Below are 25,795 nucleotides of genomic sequence, written 5' to 3' on the forward strand. Positions count from 1 at the left end.
AATCTACTTTTTGAGTACTGGTCAGAGCAGTGTTCCCTGGTAACACAGGTTTTAGTGACAACTGAAGTTGGGATTGCAAATTGGGGGCTGAGGGAATCTAATTTCTGAGTACTGGTCAGAGAAATGTTCCCTTGAAACAGAGGTTTTAGTTACAACTGAAGTTGGGATTGCAAATTGGGGGTGTGGGAATCTACTTTCTGAGTACTGGTCAGAGAAATGTTCCCTTGAAACAGAGGTTTTAGTTACAACGAAGTTGGGATTGCAAATTGGGGCTGAGGGAATCTACTTTCTGACTACTGGTCAGAGAAATGTTCCCTTGAAACAGAGGTTTTAGTTACAACTGGAGTTGGGATTGCAAATTGGGGAGTGAGGGCATCTACTTTTTGAGTACTGGTCAGAGAAATGTTCCCTGGAAACAGGTTTTAGTGACACCTGCAGTTCAGTGACAACTGAAGCTGGGATTGCAAATTGGGGCTGAGGGAATCTAATTTCTGAGTACTGGTCAGAGAAATGTTCCCTTGAAACAGAGGTTTTAGTTACAACTGAAGTTGGGATTGCAAATTGGGGGTGTGGGAATCTACTTTCTGAGTACTGGTCAGAGAAATGTTCCCTTGAAACAGGTTTTAGTTACAACTGAAGTTGGGATTGCAAATTGGGGCTGAGGGAATCTACTTTTTGAGTAATGGTCAGAGAAATGTTCCCTGGAAAGAGGTTTTAGTGACACCTGCAGTTCAGTGACAACTGAAGCTGGGATTGCAAATTGGGGCTGAGGGAAATCTACTTTTTGAGTACTGGTCAGAGAAATATTTCCTGGAAACAGAGATTTTAGTTACAACTGAAGTTCAGTGACAGCTGAAGTTGGGATTGCAAATTGGGGAGTGAGGGCATCTACTTTTTGAGTACTGGTCAGAGAAATGTTCCCTGGAAACAGAGGTTTTAGTGACAACTGAAGTTCAGTGACAGCTGAAGTTGGGATTGCAAACTGGGGCTGAGGGAATCTGCTTTCTGAGCACTGGTCAGAGAAATGTTGACCTGGAAGCACAGGCTTGAGCCTGAGCAGGTTTCTCAGTGTTTGCTGTGTTAGTGCATTCCAAAAGCTTTCATTTCCCTTTGCAAACAGCTTGGGTTTGCCTTTATTGGGCTTTAATGTTTTAAACCTAGAAATGAATTCACCTGCATAAAATGAAAACCCTTTTACTGGATTTATTGTTTTGAAAAGTGATGTTAGTGTCTAATGAATCATTAACAGGGGAAGTGGGGTTTGGTCTTGGGTTTTTTTTTCCCCTCATTTTGTATTTGTTTCTCTCTCCCTTAGGTCTTATCCTACCACATTCCTTTCCTTGTGAGTTCCATCGAGGACTTCAAAGACCACATTCCAAGAGAGACTGACATGAAGGTAATGTTTGGCCCAAAGGCTGATGCAGTAATTTCTGTAGCTTTCTGACAACATGGAAGGGACAACACTTTCATGCTGAGGGTGAAAAGAAGCCAGAAACAAATACAAGCAAACTGTTTTGGTTTTCTTTTCTGTGTGTGGGTTTTTTTTTCCCTCCAAGAGCTAAGTAGAATCATAGAATCAATAAGGTTGGAAAAGACCTCAAAGATCCTCAAGGCCAACCTGTCACCCAACACCTCATGACTAACTAAACCATGACTTCAAATGCCACGTCTAATCCCTTTTTGAATACCTCCAGGGATGGTGACTCCACCACCTCCCTGGGCAACACATTCCAATGGCCAATTACTCTTTCTGGGAAGAACTTTCTCCTCATCTTGAGCCTAAACCTCCCCTGGCACAGCTTGAGACTGTGTCCTCTTGTTCTGGTGCTGGCTGCCTGGGAGAAGAGACCAACCCCCACCTGGCTACAGCTTCCCTTCAGGTAGTTGTAGAGAGCAATAAGGTCTCCCCTGAGTCTCCTTTTCTCCAGGCTAAACAATCCCAGCTCCTTCAGCCTCTCCTCAAGGCTTGTGCTTGAGGCCTCTCACCAGTAGTTGTGCATCTGCCTCCTCTGTTGTTCAGGAATGAAAAACTCCAACCAACCAGTAGGATACACACAAGCCTCATATCTGCCTGTGGTCTGAGAAATTTCATGGAAAGAATTGGAAACCAAATTTATCAGCTGTTAAATCACAACTAAGCCATAAAGGGAAGAAAACTGATCTGCTTCGTAGTGTGAGCAGTGGAAGTGGTGCAACTGAGTATTTCAGGGACTCTGTGGACATCATAGGATGGTAGAATCCTTCGGGTTAGAAGGGACCTGTAAAAAGTCATCCAGTCCAAGCCCCTCTGCAGTCAGCAGGGACATCCCCAACTAGATCACGTCACCCACAGCCCTCTCCAGCCTCACCTTCAATATCTCCAGGGATAGGGCCTCAACCACTTCTCTGGGCAACCTGTTCCAGTGCTCAGCCACCACCACTGTAGAGAAGTTGTTCCTAACAGCCGATCTAAATCTCATCCTCTCTAATTTCAAGCCATGATCCCTTGTCCAGTCATTGCAGGCCTTTGTAAACAGTTCTTCTCCAGTCTTCAGGGACTAGAAATTTGCTCTTAGGTCTCCCTGGAGCCTCCTCTTCTCCAGGCTAAACACCCCCAGCTCCCTCAGCCTGTCCTCAGAGCAGAGCTGCTCCAACCCCCTGAGCATTTTCCTGGCCTCCTCTGGACCCTCTTCATCAGGTCCATGTCATTTCTCTTATTGTGGGCTTGAGACCTGCACACAACACTGCAGGTGAGGTCTCAGCAGAGCAGAGCAAAGTGGCAGAATCACCTCTCTGGCTCTGCTGGCAATGCTGCTTTGGATGCAGCCCAGGCTGCCCTTGGCCTTCTGTGCTGCAAGCTCACACTGCCTGCTCCTGTCCTGCTTCTCATCCACCAGCACCCACAAGTCCTTTTCCTCCTTTTCCCCTCCTTCCCCAGCCTGTACTATAGTTGGAGCTCTGTGCATGTAATAGCCAAAAGTCTGATGTTGACCTTAAACTGGAAAATCATATTGCATTCTTTACCTTGAGGAATCAGCATGGAAAAGAGATGAGAAATTAAGTTCTCACTGCTTAACTTTGCTTGGTCTTTGTAGAAAGCTTCTTATCCCCTCTGGTATCAAAGGGGTGCTGTAAAATGGGGTGGGGTAAAAGCTGCAGCAGTAGTTATTGGAGACCATATTTTACCATTGGTATTTTTGGAACTGATGATAGCTTTATTCTAAACATCTCATTAGATCTCTAAAGACATCAAGATCACAGGATGTTAGGGGTTGGAAGGGACCTCTGGTGATCATCAAGGCCAAGTTCCTTGTCAGAGCAGGACCACAGAATCCAGCACAGGTCACACAGGAACACATCCAGACAGGGCTGGAAAGGCTCCAGAGAAGGAGACTCCACAACCTCTCTGGGCAGCCTGCTCCAGTGCTGTGAGCCTCAGTGAAGAAGTTCCTCTTTATAATGAGGTGGAACCTCCTGTGCTGGAGTTTCCATCCATTGCTCCTTGTTGTATCTCAGAGCACAAGTGAGCAGAGCCTGTCCCTTCCTTCTTGAAACCCAGCCCTTAGATATTTATAGATATTAATCAGATCCCCCTTCAGTCTTCTTCTCTCCACACTAAACAGCCCCAGGGCTCTCAGCCTCTCCTCACCAGGCAGGGCTCCAGTCCCTTCAGCATCCTTGCAGCCCTCCCTTGGACTCTCTCCAGCAGATCCCTGTCCCTCCTGAACTGGGGAGCCCAGAACTGGATGCAATATTCCAGGTGAGGTCTCAGCAGGGCAGAGTAAAGAGGGAGGAGAACCTCCCTGGATACACAGGACACACTCCTTCGAATGCACCCCAGGATCCCTTTGGCCTTCTTGGCCATCAGGGCACATTGCTGTCCCATGCAGAACTTGTTGTCCACCAGCACTCCCAGCTCCTTCTCCACAGGGCTACTCACCAGCAGATCCCCTCCTAACCTGTACTACTGCAGTTTATTCTTCCTTCCCAAGTGCAGGACTTTGTTGAACCTCATTAGATTCCTCTCTGCCCACCTCTCAGTCTTTCCAAGTCTCTGAGTGGCCTCACAGCCATCAGGTATCTCAGCCAAACCTCCCAGTTCGGTATTGTCTGCAAACTTGCTGATCAGACTCTTTCTGTCCCATCATCCATGTCGTTACTGAAGTGATTTGTGTCATCATATGTGACAAAGCTCTCTGCTGCTCAACAAAGGCATGCTGAGGAGTATTCTCTGAGTTGGGCCACAGAGCACCATCTATATTTCCTCAGCTCCCACAGTACTTGGCTCTTGGCCTTCTCTGGGTCTGCTGCAGTTCTGTGCTTCTGTATTAATTTTCTGTGTGGTTTTTCTTTTAGCTTAGAGGATCTCAAAGAGACTCCTAAGTGCTGTGGTGTTGTCCACCATGCTGGCCTTCACATGTCACCAACAGTACATGTCACGTCTCGTGGTGTGGCCTGATGCCATGCAGGCTTCTTTGGAGTGCACAGCTTGCCTGGATAATGTTGGAAGGCTGCATGGAAAAGGAGCCAGACCTGTGTAGTCTTGCCTGTAGTGCCTACTGGGAATACTGGGATCTCTGATATGTGCTCCCACACAGCTCTGCCAGAGCCTTGTCTTGAAAACAGCTTCTTGGAAGGGCCAGAGCTGTGCTGTGAGCCTGCTAACAATTAAGCCCTGCAGAAAATCAGCAGCTGATTGCCTGGAGCTTTCTCCTAGACTTTGTCACTTAGAGCAGTGCCATGGTAGGAATCAAAGACTTCTTTCTGGGGACAATTAGCCAGACTTCTCTTGAGTGAAGCCATGTCCACAAACAGCTCTTTACCAGGCTGTGTATACTGGACCGAGACAATTGCCCAATTGGGCGTATTTTAGGACATAACAACCCAGTGATTGCCTGTCTGCTGAATGTACCAAGCATAAAGAGCATGTTGGTGAAGGAAATGCTTGTCAGGAAATGAAGTCCCTTTTATCTTCATATCCCTGCAATTTGTCACTTGGAGTGAGTGGCAGTATGGGGATTTGTTCTCCTTGTGTTTGGGTGTTTTTAATGTTAAATTGTTGGGATGGTTACACAGGTTTTGGGAAGCAGGCTTGCATTTGTTCCACTGTTGGTGCTTAACCAGTTTGTTGTGCAGATGCTCTGAGAATTCATAAAATCACAGGTCTGTCAGGCTTGGAAGGGACCTCAAGGATCAGCCAGCTCCAACCCCCCTGCCATGGCTAGGGACACCTCACACTACAGCAGCTTGCTCACAGCCACATCCAGCCTGGCCTTCAACACCTCCAGGGATGAGGCTTCCACCACCTCCCTGGGCAACCTCTGCCAGTGTCTCACCACCCTCCTGGGGAAGAACTTCTTCCTAACATCCAATCTCAATCTACCCATTTCTAGTATTGCTCCATTGCCCCCAGTCCTATCACTCCCTGACACCTTCAAAACTCCCTCCCCAGCTTTCCTGTAGGCCCCCTGCAGATACTGGAAGGCCACAAGAAGGTCTCCTCAGAGCCTTCTCTTCTCCAGACTGAACAACCCCAACTCTCTCAGTCTGTCTCCACAGCAGAGCAGCTCCAGCCCTCTGCTCATCCTTCTCTGGACACCTTCCAGTACCTCCAGATCCTTCCTGGAATAGAGGCTCCAGAACTGGACACAGTGCTCCAGCTGTGGTCTCAGCAGAGTGGAGCAGAGGGGGAGAATCCCCTCCCTGGCCCTGCTGGCCACACTTCTCTTGCTGCAGCCCAGGCTCTGCTTGGCTTTCTGGGCTACAAGTGCACGCTGGTGTCTCATGGTGAGCTTCTCATCCCCCAGCACCCCCAAGGCCTTTTCTCAGGTCTGCTCTCAAGCCAGTCCCTGCCCAGCCTGGATCAGTGCCTGTGGTTGCCCTGAGTCACTGAACACTGAATCTTCACCAGATTTGAATCTTGCAATATTGCTGCCTTGCTCCAGTGTTTCAGCAGACTTGACTTCAATTATTTTGTTTAAAGCTGCTGCTTTTGCAGGTGTTAGGAGAGGAAAAAACTGTTAGTGAAGAAGGACTTTGAAAAAAGTAATTGGAAGTGAGAATGTTTGTTCTGGAGGTTACATAGAAAAGTACACAAACTTTGTTTGGCTCACCAAAAAGAAATTATCATTTAGCACACAAAGTCCTAGCCCAGCTGCTCAGTGTAGGTTAGAAGGAAACAAAAATCCAGAGTCTCTCTTATCTCCTTGCAGCCAAGTCTCTGAAATTCCCTAGTGCCTCAGACTCTTTAACAGGAACATTTGAGACACGACAGCAAAACTGTGCTTCATCAGGCTGACACCAAAAGCTTTCAATGTTGTCTCTGTTTTTTTTTCCCATCTGTCTTCTGGTCCTCAGGTGGCAATGAATGTATATGAACTGTCTTCAGCTGCTGGATTGCCTTGTGAGATTGATCCTGCCTTGGTGGTAGCACTGTCTTCCCAAAAATCAGGTAAGAAGTCACAAGTGGAAAAACAGAAAATAAAGAAAGAAATAACAATGGGGAAGAGAACAAAAATAAATGAATGGACCCAGGCATGGAAGTGTCTGAAGTGCTAGCAGGAGACTTGTGTGCCTTGGGCCCTCTCTGCTCCTTCAGTGAACTCCATACCTGGCATAAGAACATGAATTATTTGTGCCTGCTGATGTGTCAGCTTGAGAGTCTTTGCAGCCACATAGGAATTGCCTTGCTGACTGAGAAAAGTATTAACAAGTAGATGTTCACAGAATCACAGAGTGTTAGGGGCTGGAAGGATCCTCCAAAGCTCATCCAGTCCAATCCCCCTGCCAGAGCAGCATCACCTACAGCAGGTCACACAGGAACACATCCAGGTGGAATTTTAATATCTCCAGAGGGGGAGACTCCACAACCCCCCTGGGCAGCCTGCTCCAGGCCTCTGTCACCCTCACACAGAAAATATTCTTCCTCCTGTTTCCATGGCACTTCCTCTGCCTCAGCTTCCACCACTGCCCCTTGTGCTGGCATTGGGCATCCCCCAGCAGAGCCTGGCTCCAGCCTCTGGGCACTCCCCCTGCACAGCTTTAGCAACAGCAATGAGGTCACCTCTCAGGCTCCTCCAAGCTCCAGAGCCCTCAGCTCCCTCAGTCTCTTCTCATGAGCAAGATGTTCCACTCCCCTAATCATCTTTGTGGCTCCATGCTGGACTCTCTCATGCTGAAGGGGTTGAATGGTTAATAGTACAAACTGTTCTCTAGGACAATGAAAAGAGGGCTCTGTTGTTAACAGTTCAGCATGGTTTAGTTGATTATGTGGTGTTGGATGATAGGTTGGGCATGATGATCTTGAAGGACTTTTCCAACCTGCTTTGGTTTATTCTGTTTATTCAGTGCTCTTGTGCAGATCTGGAATAATCAGAACAATTAGGAATTGTGTGGCCAGCAGGAGCAGAGAAGTAATTCTGCTCCTGTTCTCAGCACTGGTTAGGCCACACCTTGAGTCCTGTGTCCAGTTCTGGGCCCCTCAGTTTAAGAAAGGTGTTGAGATGCTGGAACATGTCCAGAGAAGGGCAACAAAGCTGGGGAGAGGGGTCTGGAGCACAGCCCTGTGAGGAGAGGCTGAGGGAGCTGGGGTTGCTTATCCTGGAGAAGAAGAGGCTCAGGGGAGACCTTCTTGCTCTCTACAACTCCCTGAAGGGAGGCTGTAGCCAGGTGGGGGTTGGTCTCTTCTCCCAGGCAACCAGCACCAGAACAAGAGGACACAGTCTCAAGCTGCACCAGGGGAGGTTTGGGCTGGATGTTAGGAAGAAATTCTTCCCAGAAAGAGAGATTGGCCATTGGGATGTGCTGCCCAGGGAGGTGGTGGAGTCACCATCCCTGGAGCTGTTTAAAACCAGCCTGGGTGAGGCACTCAATGCCATGGGTGAGTTGATTAGATGGTGTTGGGTGATAGGTTGGACTGGATCATCTCTGAGTTCTTTTCTAACCTGTTTGATTCTGTGATTCTGTGAATCCTGGGCCATTGCAGTAGGCCATAGGAGCTGAAGTGACAGCTGAAGGCACTTCCTGAACTTCCCAGCTTGTTACTGCTGTGTCACACAAGCGTTAACGTGGAGCTTACACGGAGGAAGATGATCAAATAAACATCTTAATGTTCTACCATGTTTGCTGCTTCCTTTGATTTGCTTTAGGTCACCACTGTCTAAGCTTTTCACTTTTTGTTTACTCTGGCAGGTTCCATGGTATGAATTGAGACTCTAAAGTGGTTTTTGACAGTCTGAAGCTTTTTTGCCCACTCTCTTCCTTCCTGAAGCACTTCATTGCTGTTTTCCCCTGTGTGTAATGGGTAGTCAATGTTAGATTGTGGATACTTCAAAGCTACTTCAGTCCTTCATATTTTTTGTTTGGCTTTAGTAGCAGTTCCTTTGGGAGGGGAAAATGCAGCTACTTCCAAGGGGCATTTTAATATTCAGACTGAAGCATAAAGCAAAATTCCTGTGTGCCTTAAAAAGCAAACAAACAAAAAGATCCATTGGTTTTATGTTTGTTGTACCTAACAGTACATACATCTTTGGAAGGTAGCTGGAACCTCACATGGCATTTAAAATAGCTTCTTTTCATCGTGGTTCAGCTGTGAAATGGCTCAGCTGAGTGAAGCAGACATGCAATTTCTGTGTATTTGATGGGTTAGATAGGGTCTTGCATTTTGATTCTGTATTTTTCACAGAACCATTCAGGTTGGGTAAGACCCTCAACATGACCAAGTCCAACCCAGAACCCTACTCTACAAGGATCACCCCCAAACCAGAGCCCCAAGCACCACATCCAAACCACCTTCAAACACATCCAGTTATGATAGTTTCAGGGGCTCCACCACCTCCCTGGGCAGCACATTCCAAGCCCTGACCACTCTGGATGGGAAAAAATTCTTCCTACTCTCCACTCTGAACCTGCCCTGCTGCAGCTTGAGGCTCTTCCTTCTTCTTCTATGGTTAATGACCTGTGAGAAGAGACCAGCACCAAGCTCTTCACAACCTTCTTTCAGGGAGCTGTAGAGAGCCAGGAGGTCTCCCCTCTGCCTCCTCTGTTTCAAACTAACCATCCCCAGCTCCTTCAGTTGCTCTCCATCAGATTTCTTCTCCAGGCCCTTCCCAACTTCCTTGCCCTCCTCTGCCCTGGCTCCAGCACCTCCACATCTCTCTTGTCTTGAGGTGCCCAAAACTGGACACAGCACTGGAGGTGTGGCCTCCCCAGAGCTGAGTGCCAGGGGACAATCCCCTCCCTGCTGCTGCTGGACACAGCATTGCTGATCCCAGCCAGGATGCCTTTGGCTTTCTTGGCCACCTGGGCACACTGCTGGCTCCTCTTCAGCTGCTTGTGCATGAGCACCCCCAGGTCCCTTTGTGCCAGCAGCTTTCCAGCCACCCTTCCCCAAGGCTGTAGCATTGCTTGGGGTTGTTGTGACTCAAGTGCACTTGGCCTTGTTGAAGCTCCTCCTGATAACATTGGCCATGAATCTAATCTATCCAAGTCCCTCTGTAGAGCCTCCCTCTTAAGCAGGTCCAGCTCCTTCTATTGCTCTTCATCAGATTTATTCTCCAGGCCCTTCCCAGCTTCCTTGCCCTCCTCTGCTGTTAGCTCTGTAGTTCCTACAGGTATAGGTGGCTCTGTTTCACCAACTGTTGTCTTTTCTTTCTCTTTTTTTGTTTCTTTTTCAACTAATCCTATGCCAGTGTGTGGTGATGCTGCTATTTGTGAAAACACAGAGTTGTAGTGTGGGTTGAGGCCAGTCCACATCACCTTCTGCTTGCTTACCAAAGGGCATGTGAGAGAAACTCTTCTTCGCCTCAGAGCAGTACCTGAATTTACACCAGCATGTTAAAATACTGCTCTGCATGGTAAAAGTCATAAGTAACTAAGTGGTTAGAAGTGACTGGGTGGCAGCAGCTTGCCACAGAGTGGACATTTGGAAGCTCTTTAGGCAAGGCTGGTGAGACCCCACCTGGAGTACTGTGTCCAGTTCTGGAGCCCCTATTACAAGAGGGATGTGGAGGTGCTGAAAGGTGTCCAGAGAAGGGCCACGAGGATGATCAGAGGGCTGGAGCTGCTCTCCTGTGAGGACAGACTGAAGGAGTTGGGGCTGTTCAGTCTGCAGAAGAGAAGGCTCCCAGGTGACCTCCTTGTGGCCTTCCAGTATCTGAAGGGGGCCTACAGGAAGGCTGGGGAAGGACTTCTCAGGATCTCAGGTAGTGATAGGACTAGGGGGAATGGAATGAAGCTGGAGGTGGGGAGATTCAGGCTGGAGGTGAGGAGGAGGTTCTTCACCATGAGAGTGGTGAAGCCCTGGAATGGGTTGTCCAGGGAGGTGGTTGGGGCCCCGTCCCTGGAGGTGTTTAAGCCCAGGCTGGCTGAGGCTCTGGCAGCCTGATCTAGTGTGGGGTGTCCCTGCCCATGGCAGGGGGGTTGGAACTAGATGATCCTTGTGGTCCCTTCCAACCCTGACTGATACTATGATACTATGAATTATTCCTTCTTTCTCAAGCCACATGTTGAGTTTGTCCTCAATGGCTTTCCATGTCAGACCTTTTTATGTTCTGAACTACCTTGCAATTGCAAGGAAGTGCTGGCAGCTGAGCTCCTTTTGAATTAAAGACCTTTGATTTTGGTGTTTGTTTTTGTTTCAGAAAACATCAGTCCAGAAGAAGAATACAAAATTGCCTGCCTCCTGATGGTCTTTGTGGCAGTGTCCTTGCCAACTCTGGCTAGCAACGTGATGTCTCAGTATAGCCCAGCCATTGAAGGTAAAGTAGAGTCCCATCAAGTTTTCCTTTCTTCATAACAGCCCTGCCAGTTTCTTGAGTGCTTTTGCTTGAAGTAGTTCCTGGCTTGTGTTGGAGGCAGCAAAATTATAAAAAAATCAGTTAACCCTAACCCAGGAAAGTTCAAAGGATGTTAGGGGTTGGAAGGGTTCACAAGTAAACAGATACTGATTAGTGATTGACATGATTAGGTCACAGGGTCTGAGGAAAATCCCTTTCTTCTGGGATTCAAATGGGTAATCAATATCACAGGATCAGATGATGTTAGGGGTTGGAAGGGACCTCTGGAGATCACCAAGTCCAACCCCCCTGCCAGAGCAGGACCAGAGAATGCAGCACAGGTCACACAGGAACACATCCAGACAGGGACAGAGAAGGAGACTCCACAACCTCTCTGAGCAGCCTCTTCCAGCGCTCTGTGACCCTCACAGTGAAGAAGTTCCTCCTCATGTTGAGGTGGAACCTCCTGTGCTGTAGTTTCCATCCATTGCCCCTTGTCCTATCCCAGAGCACAAGTGAGCAGAGCCTGTCCTTGTCCCTTCCTTCTTGACCCCCAGCCCTCAAATACTTACAGACATTGATTAGATCCTCAGTTTTCTCTCCATACTAAAAAGTTCTTCTGAAAATTACTTGCTTGAGAGAACTTTCTGTGAAAAAGGGGTCTTCTGTTGGAAATGTTGCAAACAGTTTGGATACTGCAGGAGGCAATCTCATCCTAAGATGTGGAATTCCTAGAGCATGCATTCTACATTGATTAGTATGGGGCATTATGCAAAGGTTCTACTCCTCTACAGTGACTTTGGGCCACTCATACAAGAAGCTCAACAGGAGCCAGCAGTGTGAACTTGCAGCCCAGAAAGCCAAGCAGAGCCTGGGCTGCAGCAAGAGAAGTGTGGCCAGCAGGGCCAGGGAGGGGATTCTCCCCTTCTGCTCCACTCTGCTGAGACCCCACCTGGAGCACTGTGTCCAGTTCTGGAGCCTCTCTTACAGGAAGGATCTGGAGGTGCTGGAAGGTGTCCAGAGAAGGGCCATGAGGATGAGCAGAGGGCTGGAGCTGCTCTGCTCTGGAGACAGACTGAGAGAGTTGGGGTTGTTCAGTGTGGAGAAGAGAAGGCTCCGTGGAGACCTTCTTGTGGCCTTCCAGTATCTGCAGGGGGCTACAGGAAAGCTGGGGAGGGACTCTTTAGGGTGTCAGGGAGTGATAGGACTGGGGATAATGGAACAAACCTAGAAATGGGTATATTGAGATTGGATGATAGGAAGAAGTTCTTCCCCATGAGGGTGGTGAGAGACTGGCAGAGGTTGCCCAGGGAGGTGGTGGAAGCCTCATCCCTGGAGGTTTTTGCAGCCAGGCTGGATGTGGCTGTGAGCAAGCTGCTGTAGTGTGAGGTGTCTCTGGCCGTGGCAGGGGGGCTGGAACTGGCTGATCCTTGAGGTCCCTTGCAAGTGATTCTATGCAGCCAGACAAGGCCTGTTTCAAAGTGTGCTCTTTAAGGACAGTTATAAGACCTCATAAAACTGTGACTGAACAAAAGCTGCATCTAGAACTCCAATCAGCCCCTACTAGGAGCTGCTACTGGCTTTGAGATGTGCATTATGTAGTTATTTACTGAGTAGGCTCTTTTTTTTATTGAGAAGAAAAAAATGAGTCTGGCTAAAGGAGTCCATAAAAATATGTTCACTCTACAAAAATAGCTGAAGAAACAGAATAGGCCTTGTCAGCCCTGCCTTCCTTGCTTAATATTGCTTTGTCCTGTGTTCTGCTCCTCTTGTAGAACATCTGGCTTCAGACATTTAATACAGATGCTCTTCCCAGAATGAGAACTTAATAAATACTGGGGGTTTTATATATATATATATATCTAAAGTAAATTCCCTGGACAAAGCCTGAATTTATCCAGCACCAAGTCACAGATTTGAAGGAATTTCAACTTTGTAATCTGGCAAGACATACCTCCCAAACACAGACAGCGCCTGGACAACTTTAGCCCTGTCTGCATTCTCTCTGCCTGCTTCAAGACCAAGCCTGTTTCTTCCACTAACTCCAGATAAAGGCTTCAGGCTCCTAACAGACTTTTACTTTTATTCCTAATACCAAATAAATTCTGATCTGCTAGTCAGATATCAGGCTGGAGGCCTCATTTGTCATCTTGAAGCCAGAACAGAATACCAGACTGCAAGAGAAAGCCTTTTCTAAGTGCATGAAACCCATTGCAGGTTAGAAGGCAGCAATTTGTTAGCTGAATTCCCTTGCTGATATTTTTGTCCTGCAGTCTCTGAGACATAAAAAAGATCAGCAGATCAAGGCAGCTAAAGAAATGTCAGCTTCACTTGGCTTAATTCTGCTGATTTGATCTTCTTGAGTGATGCTCAAGGAAAGTTGTGATCTGTGCAGTTTTTTGGGGGGCTGGCATACTCCATGCAGCTCTATTGACAGAGTAGAAGGATCAGCCCTTGGGGGCCCTGCTGGTGGAGATCCACAGGGATCTTTGCTAGGACCCTAGGGGTGACTTTACTCATAGAGCAGCCAGGAGGAGGGTGAAGAGCGAGGTGAACAAATTTTCTTATCCTCTGAAGATATATGAGGGTATGAGTGGAGCCTGGAGCTGCAGATAGATGTTATGGCACTGAGTAAATTGTGCTATAAAATGACAGGGAACATTCAGTTGAAGGAAGAAGAGTTTTATGCCTGAGGAAGAACTGATCTTTCTCCTGTGCAGTGCTGAGGTCTAGCTGACCTCCAGATTCAGGCATGGCCTTGGGAGTTAGATAAATGACTGAATGAAGGAATGAGCTCAGTGCTCAGCAGTGGGCAGGGACTGGCTGGAGAGCAGCCCTGAAGAAAAGGCCTTGGTGGTGCTGGTGGATGACAGGTTGGACTCGATGATCCTCGAGGTCTCTTCCAGCCTGTGTAATACTGTGATACAAGCTCAACATAAGCCAGCAGTGAGCACTTGCAGCCCAGAAAGCCAAGCAGGGCCTGGGCTGCAGCAAGAGAAGTGTGGCCAGCAGGGCCAGGGAGGGGATTCTCCCCTTCTGCTCCACTCTGCTGAGACCCCACCTGGAGCACTGTGTCCAGTTCTGGAGCCTCTATTGCAGGAAGGATCTGGAGGTGCTGGAAGGTGTCCAGAGAAGGGCCATGAGGATGAGCAGAGGGCTGGAGCTGCTCTGCTCTGGAGACAGACTGAGAGAATTGGGGTCTGGAGAAGAGAAGGCTCTGAGGAGACCTAATTGTGGCCTTCCAGTATCTGAAGTGAGCTACAGGAAATCTGGGGAAGGACTTCTTAGGGTGTCAGGGAGTGATAGGACAGGGCGGGGAATGGAGCAAAACTGGAAGTGGGTAGGTTCAGATGGGATGCTAGGAAGAAGTTGTTCCCCATGAGGGTGGTGAGAGACTGGAAGAGGTTGCCCAGGGAGGTGGTGGTAACCTCATCCCTGAAGGTTTCTTCAGGCCAGGCTGGATGTGGCTCTGAGCAACGTGCCTCAGCTTTCCTGTAGCCCTCTTCAGATACTGGAATGCCACAAGAAGGTCTTCTCAGAGCCTTCTTTTCTCTAGAATGAAAAACCCCAACTCTCAGCCTGTCTGCACAGGAGAGGAGCTCCAGCCCATTACTCATCCTTGTGGCCCTTCTCTGGACACCTTCCAGCACCTCCAGATCCTTATTGTAATAGAGACACAAGAGCTGGACACAATGCTCCAGGTGGGGTCTCATGTCTATGTGACCATTCCTGACCCCAGTGATTAGCTCCCATGTGCAGGGTGCTAAGGGATGGTCTCTCATTGTGATGAGTTTGCTTGCTACTGTGTGCTCTACACCTACCTTAAGGGAGGTTGTAGCCAGGTGGGGGTTGGTCTCTTCTCCCAGGCAACCAGCACCAGAACAAGAGGACACAGTCTCAAGCTGTGCCAGGGGAGGTTCAGACTGGATATTAGGAAGAAATTCTTCACAGAGAGGGTGATTGACCATTGGGATGTGCTGCCCAGGGAGGTGGTGGAGTCACCATCATTGGAGGTGTTCAGGAGGAGACTTGATGGAGTGCTTTGTGCCATGGTTTAGTTGATTAGATGGTGTTGGATGGTGTGTTGGACGTGATGATCTTGAAGGGTCTCTTCCAACCTGGTCTGGTCTATTCTATTCTATTCTCATTTTTCAAAGCTGATGCTGAGGGAATTTGTCTCTTGTTTTCTTTCAGGGCATTGCAACAACATTCACTGCTTGGCAAAAGCTATCAACCAGATTGCTGCAGCTTTATTTACCATCCACAAGGGAAGCATTGAAGACCGTCTCAAGGAATTTTTGGCTGTATGTATAACTTCATTTCTAGAGCTAACTCCTCTCACAGGAGAGGAACCCTTGCCCTCTGATGCCCCCACCTCAGTCTGGTTTTATATACAATCAGTCTTGGGCAGTGATTGCATTAGAAGTGGGTTTGCCATTGGAAATCTTAAGTTCACAGCAACAATCAGCTAGGAGTAATCATATAATGGCTTGAGTTGGAAGGGACCTTATTGGAGAAGAAAGCTGATGAGGAGTGATTGAGGGAGCTGGGGCTGTTTAGCTTGAAAAAGAGGAGGCTGAGGGGAGACCTCATGGCTCTCTACAACTGCCTGAAAGGATAGGGTAGAGAATCTGGTCCTGGTCTCTTCTCACAGGTAATTAGCCACAGAACTTCTGCTTTTGGTGCACAAGAGAGAAAAACCATGTTGTGTCTGAGTCAAATTGAGTAGCAGCAGCCAGCTGTGTGGGATGGTGGAAAGTACCAGCAGCATAATGTGGACAAGTGTCCTAATTTCATTTTATCTGTATCATCTTCACTGCTTTAGCACACACACACATTTCCATAATTTGGACGAGGAAATGTGCAATGCATATAATGTCAAAATGGATGAGAAGCTGGACAGGAGCAGGCAGGGTGAGCTTGCAGCACAGAAGGCCAAGGGCAGCCTGGGCTGCATCCAAAGCAGCATTGCCAGCAGAGCCAGAGAGGTGATTCTGCCACTTTGCTCTGCTCTGCTGAGACCTCACCTGCAGTGCTGTGTGCAGGTCTGGAGCCCTCAACACAGGAAGGACATGGACCTGATGGAGAGGGTCCAGAGGAGGCCATGAAAATGCTCAGGGGTTTGGAGCAGCTCTGTAACCAGGACAGGCTGAGGGAGCTGGGGATGTTCAGACCTAAGAGCAACCCACCAGGACCTGAAGAGGGCTACAAGAAGGCTGCAGAGAGACTGTTTGCAATGGCCTGCAGGGACAGGACCAGGGACAATGGCTTCAAACAGAGCAGAGAAGATTTAGATTGGATGTGAGGAAGAAATTCTGCACCATGAGGGTGGTGGAACACTGGAACAGGTTGCCCAGGGAGGTGGTTGAGGCCCCATCCCTGGAGATATTCAAAGTAAGGCTGGAGAGGGCTGTGGGCAACCTGATCTAGTTGGGGATGTCCTTGCTGACTGCAGAGGGGGTTGAACTGCATGAGCTTTGGAGGTCCCTTCCAATTCAGACCATTCTGTGATTCTCTCTAGCAGACCTTTTTTTCCCCATGCTGAGTTGGACTCTTCAGTTTGGTTTACTTTCTCAAGGAAAGTAACTCCAGAGTGGCTTTGAGTTGTACCTTTTGACATGTCTGCATTCCTTAAACAGGAACTCTGATAGCAAGGATGTTTTGGGGGAGGGAGGAATTTTTAATGTCTCAGGGTAGGCTGAAGATCAAAGCTTCTGAAATCCTTAGTGATGCTGTGGAAAAAGAACATAAATCTAAAGCCTTTAGGTGGTGGTGATGCATTGAAAATTCAGTTTGGTTTGCTGCCCAAAGTGAAAGAGAAGTTTTCAAGTGGCTCTTAGTTAGACAGCACTTGAAGGGAAACTAAAGGGTAAAGCACCAGCTTTACTTCCATTTTTAAAGAGGACTTCTGGCTTTGAGTGATTTTATTTTTTTGATGGTTTGGGGTTTTTTTTTTTGCTGTTTGGCTTTGGAATAGGAAAAAGAAAAGCTGCCAAACAGAGAGGGACCTGGGGGTGCTGATTGACAGCCACCTAAACATGAGCCAGCAGTGTGCCCAGGGGGCCAAGAGGGCCAATGGCATCCTGGCCTGTATTAGGAATAGTGTGGCCAGCAGGAACAGGGAAGTCATTGTGCCCCTGTACACTGCACTGGTTAGGCCACACGTTGAGTCCTGTGTCCAGTTCTGGGCCCCTCAGTTTAAGATGTTGAGTTGCTGGAGGGTGTCCAGAGAAGGGCAACAAGGCTGAAGAGAGGCCTTGAGCACAAGCCCTACGAGGAGAGGCTGAGGGAGATGGGGTTGTTTAGCATGGAGAGGAGGAGGCTTAGGGGTGACCTTCTGCAGCTCCCTGAAAGGAGGTTGTAGCCAGGAGAGGGTTGGTCTCTTCTCGCAGGCAACCAGCACCAGAACAAGAGGACACAGTCTCAAGCTGTGCCAGGGGAAGTTTAGGCTGGAGGTGAGCAGAAAGTTCTTCATGGATAGAATTGTTAGCCATTGGAATGTGCTGCCCAGGGAGGTGGTGGAGTCACCATTCCTGGAGGTGTTCAAGAGGGGATTGGATGTGGCACTTGGTGCCATGGTCTAGTCATGAGGTCTGTGGTGACAGGTTGGACTCAATGATCTTTGAGGTTTCTTCCAACCTTGGCGATACTGTGACTGCAGCAAGAGAAGTGTGGCCAGCAGGGCCAGGGAGGGGATTCTCCCCCTCTGCTCCACTCTGCTGAGACCCCACCTGGAGCACTGTGTCCAGTTCTGGAGCCTCTATTCCAGGAAGGCTCTGGAGGTGCTGGAAGGTGTCCAGAGAAGGGCCATGAGGATGAGCAGAGGGCTGGAGCTGCTCTGCTCTGGAGACAGACTGAGAGAGTTGGGGTTGTTCAGTGTGGAGAAGAGAAGGCTCTGAGGAGACCTTCTTGTGGCCTTCCAGTATCTGCAGGGGGCTACAGGAAAGCTGGGGAGGGACTTTTGAGGGTGTCAGGGAGTGATAGGACTGTGGGGAATGGAGCAAACCTAGAAATGGGTAGATTGAGAAGAAATTCTTCTCCATGAGGGTGGTGAGAGACTGGCAGAGGTTGCCCAGGGAGACGGTGGAAGCCTCATGCCTGGAGGTTTTTCAGGCCAGGCTGGATGTGGCTGTGAGCAAGCTGCTCTGGTGTGAAGTGTCCCTGCCCATGGCAGGGGCATTCGACCTGGATGATCCTTGAGTTCTCTTCCAACCCTGACAATTCTGTGATTCTATGCCAACAGCAGTGATACCTCTTCCCATTATAAGTGCCTGAAACACTTTTGAGGGTGGGATGATGGTAACTTGGCTGTACCTAGAAGTCTACAGATACTTTGGTGGGGTTTATTTTTTTCCCTATAAGATGATTCATTTCTGGAACTTCACTGCATTTTGTACACCAGGAAAAAACCCACACTAAACCCCTTTGGCCACTGGCCTTGTCTGGTGCAACTGCTGGCTGTAAAAGATGAAAGAGAAGGGGTTGTGGCAAGTGGCATGCATTTGACAAGTGAAGGAAACCAGTGTGTTTGCTGTCTGATAAAAAACACTTTTGGTATGAGGTTTGCTCTTTTGTTTCCCCTCCAGGTTTAACTGGCTGCTTTCAGACCACTGCTTTTACTGCACAGCCCCTGACTTGATGGGGCAGCTGTTTGGATAATCTTTCTTTTCAAACACTTTTGTACATCTCACTTACTGTTAGTCTGAAAGAAAAACATTGCTCTGCAGAGGAAAATGTACTGCTGGGATGATCTGCTTTCCTCTCAAAGTTAATCACAGAGTCACTGAATGTTAGAGGTTGGAAGGGACCTCCAGAGATCATCCAGTCCAATCCCCCTGCCACAACAGCATCACCCAGGACAGTCTGCACAGGAATGCATCCAGGTGGGGTTGGAAAGGCTCCAGAGAAGGAGACTTCACAATCTCTCTGGGCAGCCTGCTCCAGGCCTCTGTTACCCTCACTGCAAAGAAGTTTCTCCTCATGTTGAGCTGAAACCTTCTCTATTCAAGTTTCTATCCATTGTTCCTTGGCTTATTGCTGTGCACCACCCAAAAGAGCTTGGCCCCCTCCACTTGACCCCCAGCCCTCAGCTATTGATAGACATTGATCAGATCCCCTCTCAGCCTTCTCTTCTCCAGACTAAACAGCCCCAGGGCTCTCAGTCTCTCTTCACAGGGGAGATGCTCAAGTCCCCTAAGCATCCTCCTGGCTCTCCCTTGGACTCTCTGCAGCAGGTCTCTATCTCTCTTGAACTGGGGAGCCCCAAACTGGACACAGGATTGCAGGTGTGGTCTCAGCAGGGCAGAGTAGAGGGGGAGAAGAACCTCCCCAGCCCTGCTGGCCACACTTTTCTTGCTGCCTCCCAGGATCCCATTGGCTCTCTTGGCCACCAGGGCACATTGCTGTCCCATGCAGAACTTGCTGCCCACCAGCACTCCAAGGTCTTTCTCCATGGAGCTGCTCTCCAGCAGGGCATTCCCTAACCTGTCCTGGTGCCTGCTGTTACTCCTCCCCAGATGCAGGACCCTGCACTTGTCCTTGTTGAACTCCCTGAGGTTTGCCTGCAGCCAGCTCTCAGCCTGCCCAGCTCTGGTTGGATGGCAGCACAGCCTGGCAGGTGTCAGCCACCCCCCAGTTCTGTATCATCAGGAACTTGCTGAGGGTGCACTCAATGCCCTCAGCCAGTTGTTGATAAAGGTATTGAACAAAACTGGGCCCAGTACTGGTCCCTGGGGAGCACCACTGGCCACTGACCTCCAAGTTGACTTTGTGCTACTGATGACAACCCTCTGAACTCTGTTGTGGAGCCTGTTTGCAAACTACCTCACAGAGCAGCCCTCTGTGCCACATCTCCTAAGGTGTTCTATGAGGCTGTTATGGGAGACAGTATCAAAAGCCTCACTGAAGTCAAGGTAGATGACATCCACTGCTCTTCCCTCATCTACCCGTTTGGTCATGGTTTCATAGAAGGCTATCAGACAGTCAGGCAAGATCTCCCCTTTGTAAATCCATGTTGGCTGCTCTTGATGATTCTTTTCTTCCATGTGGTTAGAGATGACTTCCAGAATGAGCTGCTCCATCACCTTTCCAGGGATGGAGGTGAGGCTGACTGCTCTGTAGTTGCCTGGGTCCTCCTTCTTACCCTTTTTGAAGACTGGAGTGACATTGGCTTTCTTCCAGTCCTCAGGCATCTCTCCTGCTCTCCAGAACTTTCAAAAATGATGGAGAGAGGCTCAGCAACAGTATCAGCAGCTCTCTCAGCACTTGTGGATGCACCCCATTTGGGCCCATGGATTTGTGTCTTCACTTGGTACAAGAGATCTCTAACCCAGTCCTGACTGACCAGTGCAGTTCCATCCTCCCTCCAGTGCTGCCCCCTTGCTTCCAGAGACTGAGGTTCCTGAGGGCTGCTCTTAGGAGTAAAGCCTGAAGCAAAGAAGCCATTCAGCAACTCTGCCATCTCTGCATCCTCCCTCACCATCTCTCTCATGTCCTTCAGTAGTGGCCCCACCTTTTGCCTGCTCTTTGTTTTGTCATTAATGGATTTGAAGAAGCTCTTCTTGTTTTCTTTTACCCCTCCAGTAGAACCTTTACCTTTCTTGTCACATATCTGCATTCTCTGGCAGTATTTCTGTAATCCTCCCTCTTGACCTTTTTTACACACACAGTAAACCTCCTTTTTGAGTTTTTCCTGCTTACCCTTGCAGGTCTTCTACTTGAATTATGTTCTTTTCCCCCAAGGAAATGCATTTTGCTTGAGCTTGGAGGAGGTAATGTTTGAATATTAACCAGCTCTCTTGGGCCCCTTTTCCTTCTAGAGCCCTAGCCCACTGGATACTTCTAAGTAGAGTCTTGAAGAGGGCAAAGTTAGCCCAGGGTTGAAATGTTACTTATCACCCTGCTTCTTTGTCTGTTGATGTTAAACTCTAACATGTCATGGTCACCACAGCCAAAGATTACTGTGGCAGCTTCAGGTTCTGTGACACTGATGAGGGTGTGCTAAGATCCTTTTGAAGTATGTGTCAAGTATGTACTTTATAGGACAGATTGGGTCATGAGGAGAGGAGTCTGTCTTCAGGATTTAAAGTCAAGGTTGTAAATGAAAATCCATTTCTGCTAAGTGTGGTTTCTGTACGTTGCCAATGTGTGTGGTGGGAGGGCATAAATGGTGGTTGTACATCTGAAAGCTGGAGAGAGTTGTAGCCAACATGAATTCTGCCACTTAGAACTCACCTGGAGTACTGTGTACAGGTCTGGAGCCCTCAATATAGGAAGGACGTGGACCTGGTGGAGCACCTCCAGAGGAGACCACAAATTCGCTTGGCGCCGTGGATTGGTTGACTAGATAGAGTTGGATGATAGGTTGGACTGGATGATCTCAAAGGTCTTTTCCAACCTGGCTAATTCTATTCTATTCTAAAAACGATCAGGGGTTGGAGCAGATCTGCTCCAAGGACAGGCTGAGGGAGCTGGGGGTGTTCAGCCTGGAGAAGAGAAGGATCCAGGGAGACCTAAGAGCAACCTGCCAGGACCTGAAGGGGGCTACAAGAAGGCTGCAGAGAGACTGTTTGCAAAGGCCTGCAGGGACAGGACCAGGGACAATGGCTTCAGACTAGAGCAGAGCAGATTTAGATTGGATGTGAGGAAGAAGTTCTGCACCCTGAGGGTGGTGGAACACTGGAAGAGGCTGCCCAGGGAGGTGGTTGTGGTCCCATCCCTGGAGGTAATCTAAGGTGAGACTGGAGAGGGCTGTGGGCAACCTGATCTGGTTGGGCATGTCCCTGCTGACTGCAGGGTGAAGACTTTTGGGTTCCCTTCCAACCCAGACTGTTTTATCCCTCTGTGGATTGTCAGTGCATCTGCCAACGAAGTGTTCTACTGTATTCTGTCATCCTGAGCTTGTAAATACCTAAGTACACATCCCAGGTTTCTCTTTGTAGGGTTGCTCCTGGTCTGATAAAATATTCTTGATTTCCATTTAGAGTGACACTTCCCCATTAAAAATACAGCTTAGGAAGTAAAACACAATTTCCCCTTCTCTTGCAAAAAGGGTATAGCTCCATACAACAAAAAGTCCAGTCACTTACCTCAGTTTGGTAAGAATGAAATGTGTTTCAGGAAAGACAGAGTTCTTAATCCTGTGGAAGTTCTGTCATTGATTTCAGTAGACTTTTCATAATGGTTTGTGATTATTTTCTTTTCTGCAATAAATAATTCACTATTCATGTAAAAGTGTCTAAATTATTGTAAATAAAGTGCTGGAAGGTGTCCAGAGAAGGGCCAGGAGAATGAGCAGAGGGCTGGAGCTGCTCTGCTCTGGAGACAGACTGAGAGAGTTGGGGTTGTTCAGTGTGGAGAAGAGAAGGCTCTGAGGAAACCTTCTTGTGTCCTTCCAGTATCTGCAGGGGGCTACAGGAAAGCTGGGGAGGGACTTTTGAGGGTGTCAGGGAGTGATAGGAGTTGGGGGAATGGAGCAAAACTAGAAATGGGTAGCTTGAGATTGGATGTTAGGATGAGGTTGTTCCCCATGAGGGTGGTGAGAGACTGGCAGAGGTTGCCCAGGGAGGTGGTGGAAGCCTCATGCTTGGAGGTTTTTGAGGCCAGGCTGGATGTGGCTGTGAGCAAGCTGCTGTAGTGTGAGGTGTACCTGGCCATGGCAGAGGGATTGCAACTGGATGATCCTTGAGGTCCTTTCCAACCCTAACAATTCTGTGATTCTCTACTGCATATTAGACACATATTAGACATCCAGGATGGCTCTCTGAGACTATAGCTCAGCCATGGTTCTTGTGTTCAGGATTCCTTACATTGCTGATGCCTGTTGGTCAGGATATTGATTTCTTCAGGAAGGTTTTGTGTGTGTGTGTGTGTGTGTATAACAAAAGAGCAGAGGTTGATCAATACAAAGTATTATTGATTCCTCTATTCATTTCTCTGCAGCTTGCATCGTCCAGCCTGCTGAAGATTGGCCAGGAGACAGACAAAACTACTACAAGGAACAGAGAATCTGTTTACCTATTACTGGACATGGTAAGCTTCTGTCTGCTTTATGTGTTGCTAGCTAAGGGAGCAGGCTCCATGTTGCATCACTCACAGCAGGAGGGTTTGGGCTGTCACCTTGTGTGTTGCAGCTTATCAACCACTGGAAACCAGTTTTAATTTGTGATCATTTCTAATTTGATGTCATCCTTCTCGATGTCAGAAATCAGTGATTTTCATTCTTCCAACACACATAGTGTGCCCTTGCAGCCCAGAGAACCAACCAGCCTGGGCTGCAGAAAGAGAAGTGTGGCCAACAAGGTGAGGGAGGTGATTCCCCTGCTCTGCTCCACTCTGCTGAGACCCCACCTGGAGCACTGTGTCCAGTTCTGGAGCCTCTATTCCAGGAAGGATCTGGAAGGTGTCCAGAGAAGGGCCACGAGGATGAGCAGAGGGCTGGAGCTGCTCTGCTCTGCAGACAGACTGAAAGATATGGAGGTGTTCATTGTGGAGAAGAGAAGGTTCCCAGGAGACCTTCTTGTGGCCTTCCAGTATTTTAAGGAGGCCACAGGAAAGCTGGGGAGGGACCTTTTAGCATGTCAGGGAGTGATAGGACTGGGAGGGATGGAGCAAAACTAGAAATGGGTAGATTGAGATTGGATGTTAGGAAAAAGTTGTTCCCCATGAGGGTGGTGAGAGACTGGAAGAGGTTGCCCAAGGAGGTGGTGGAATCCCCATCCCTGGAGGTGTTCAGAAAATGTGTAGGCATGGCACTCTGGGGCATGGTGGTGTTGGGCTGAGAGTTGGACTCGTCATGATTCCATGGTCCTGCCATTGGTCCCCTGGCACTCAGGCATAGAATCATAGAATTGTTAGGCTTGGAAGGGACCTCAAGGATCATCCAGTTCCAACCCCCCTGCCATGGCCAGGGACAGCTCACACTACAGCAGCCACATCCAGCCTGGCCTGAAAAACCTCCAGGGATGAGGCTTCCACCACCTCCCTGGGCAACCTCTGCCAGTCTCTCACCACCCTCATGGGGAAGAACAACTTCCTATGGAGCTTCTGCTACTTCCCAGGGCAGCCTGTTCCACTGTCTCAGCATCCTCATGCTATAGAATTTCATCCCATGAGGCTTCCACCACCTACCTGGGTGACCTGTTCCAGTGTCTCACCACCCTCCTGGTGCAGATTTTCCTCCAAACATCCCCTCTGCACCTCTCAATTTCAACTTCACATTCATTAACTCGGCTCCCACCGAACCCGCGAGCGGTGGCGCGGCGCCGCGCGGGAGCATCTCCCCCGAACCGCTTAGCAGCAGCAGCAGCAGCAGGCTGTTTGATTTGTGCCAACAATCCCCTGCTGTTCCTGGTATTTTTCAGATCGTGCAGGAGTCTCCGTTCCTGACAATGGATCTCTTGGAGTCTTGCTTCCCTTACGTCCTGCTGAGGAACGCGTACCACGCCGTCTACAAGCAGAGCGTCACCTCCTCCGCCTGAGGAGCCGCCGGCGGGAGATAAGGGCCCAGCACGCGTCTGTGTGGCCTCGGTTTATCGCTGTCAGCTGTGGAGCTCTTTTTACTTTCTGGCCTGATGAACAGTTTTGTGCATTAGAAACCTTTATTTTCCTCCTCCCCCCCCCTTTCTTTTTTCCTTTTTTAATTATTATTATTATTATTTCCCCTCCCCCTCCCCTCCCCCTCTCCCCCCCAAAGTTGGATTTCTGAGCAGTGGTTTCTTAATACGGTTCTATGACGATCGAAGCTTTGGTTGATTGCTTTCTTTTCCTTAAGTAGGGTTGCACATCATGCAAGGGGAGAGAAGGAAATTCCTATTTCCTCTTTTGGTCCTTTATTTCTCATTTTCAGTTTCTTTTAAATCCTCTTTTCAACTTTATTTTGACTTCAGAGCTTCGGGTTTGGTTCAGTTCCTCCTCTGCTTTTTTGTTTGGGGTTGGGATTTCTTTGTGTGTGTTTCAGTGGTGGGGGGAGGGTTGTAGTTTTTGTTGTTGGTTTGGTTTGTGTCTGGGTTTTGCTTGTTGGGTTGGGTTTGCTGTTGATTTGGGGATTATTGTATTGGGGGGGTTGGGTTTTGTTTAGTTTGGGGGTTGTTTGTTTTGGTTGCTGTTGGTTTGGGGGTTATTGTTTTGGGGGGGTTGGGTTTTGCTTAGTTTTGGGGTTGTTTGTTTTGGTTCCTGTTGGTTTGGGGGTTATTGTATTGGGGGGGTTGGGTTTTGCTTGGTTTTGGGGTTGTTTGTTTTGGTTGCTGTTGGTTTGGGGGTTATTGTGTTGGGGGGGTTGGGTTTTGCTTAGTTTTGGGGTTGTTTGTTTTGGTTGCTGTTGGTTTGGGGGTTATTGTACTGGGGGGGGTGGGTTTTGCTTAGTTTTGGGGTTGTTTGTTTTGGTTGCTGTTGGTTTGGGGGTTATTGTGTTGGGGGGGGTTGGGTTTTGCTTAGTTTTGGGGTTGTTTGTTTTGGTTGCTGTTGGTTTGGGGGTTATTGTATTGGGGGGGTTGGGTTTTGTTTAGTTTGGGGGTTGTTTGTTTTGGTTGGTGGGGGTTTGGTTGGTTTTTGTTTGGGGGTTGTTCTGGGGGGGTTTTAGGGGGTTGGCTTTTTGGTGGCAGTTTGGTTTGTTTTCTGTGTGTGGTTTGGGGGGGTTGTTGCTTTTTGGGGGGGGTTGTATGTCTGGAGGGTTTGGGGTGTTGTTTGGTTGGGTTTGTGTGTGTGTGTTTTGGAGATTTTGGAGGGGGTTTTGTTTGTTTTGTGTGTGTTTTGGGGTATTTTTGTTGGGTTTTGGAGGTGTTGTCTGTGTTGGTTTTTTGGGGGGGTTGTTTGGCTTTGTGTGTGTTTTGGGAGGGTTTTGGGGGGGTTGTGTGGGTTTGTTTTGTGTGTATGTTGGGTTTTTGAGTTGGTGTGTTTTTTGGGGGGGTGTTTGGTTTTGTGGGGTGTTGGAGTTTTTGGGGGGGTTGTAGGGGGTTTTTTGGGTTGTTTTGTGTGTGTTGTGGTTTTTTGTTGTTGGGTTTGGGGGTTTTGTTTTGGGGGTGTGGGTTATTGTTATTTTGGGG

The 25,795-nt window shown here is 48.6% G+C and overlaps 1 protein-coding gene across 4 annotated transcripts in view; it reads left to right on the forward strand.

The window, feature by feature from the left end:
- The window catches only part of NCKAP1 (NCK associated protein 1), a 112,458-nt gene extending 87,223 nt beyond the window's left edge, over nucleotides 1–25,235 (forward strand). For all 4 annotated transcript variants that reach the window (XM_068137830.1, XM_068137831.1, XM_068137832.1 and 1 more), the window contains 6 exons: nucleotides 1,316–1,396; nucleotides 6,337–6,430; nucleotides 10,620–10,736; nucleotides 14,949–15,058; nucleotides 22,695–22,784; nucleotides 24,116–25,235. In XM_068137830.1, the coding sequence (XP_067993931.1) occupies nucleotides 1,316–1,396; nucleotides 6,337–6,430; nucleotides 10,620–10,736; nucleotides 14,949–15,058; nucleotides 22,695–22,784; nucleotides 24,116–24,232 (609 nt within the window). In that variant the 3' untranslated portion in view covers nucleotides 24,233–25,235. The remainder of the gene's footprint in view (nucleotides 1–1,315; nucleotides 1,397–6,336; nucleotides 6,431–10,619; nucleotides 10,737–14,948; nucleotides 15,059–22,694; nucleotides 22,785–24,115) is intronic.
- The last annotated feature ends 560 nt before the right edge of the window (nucleotides 25,236–25,795 follow it).

The sequence above is a fragment of the Melanerpes formicivorus genome, unplaced genomic scaffold (assembly GCF_026170545.1).
Source record: "Melanerpes formicivorus ecotype bairdi unplaced genomic scaffold, bMelFor1.0.p_v2 SCAF_5, whole genome shotgun sequence".
Classification (NCBI taxonomy): domain Eukaryota; kingdom Metazoa; phylum Chordata; class Aves; order Piciformes; family Picidae; genus Melanerpes; species Melanerpes formicivorus.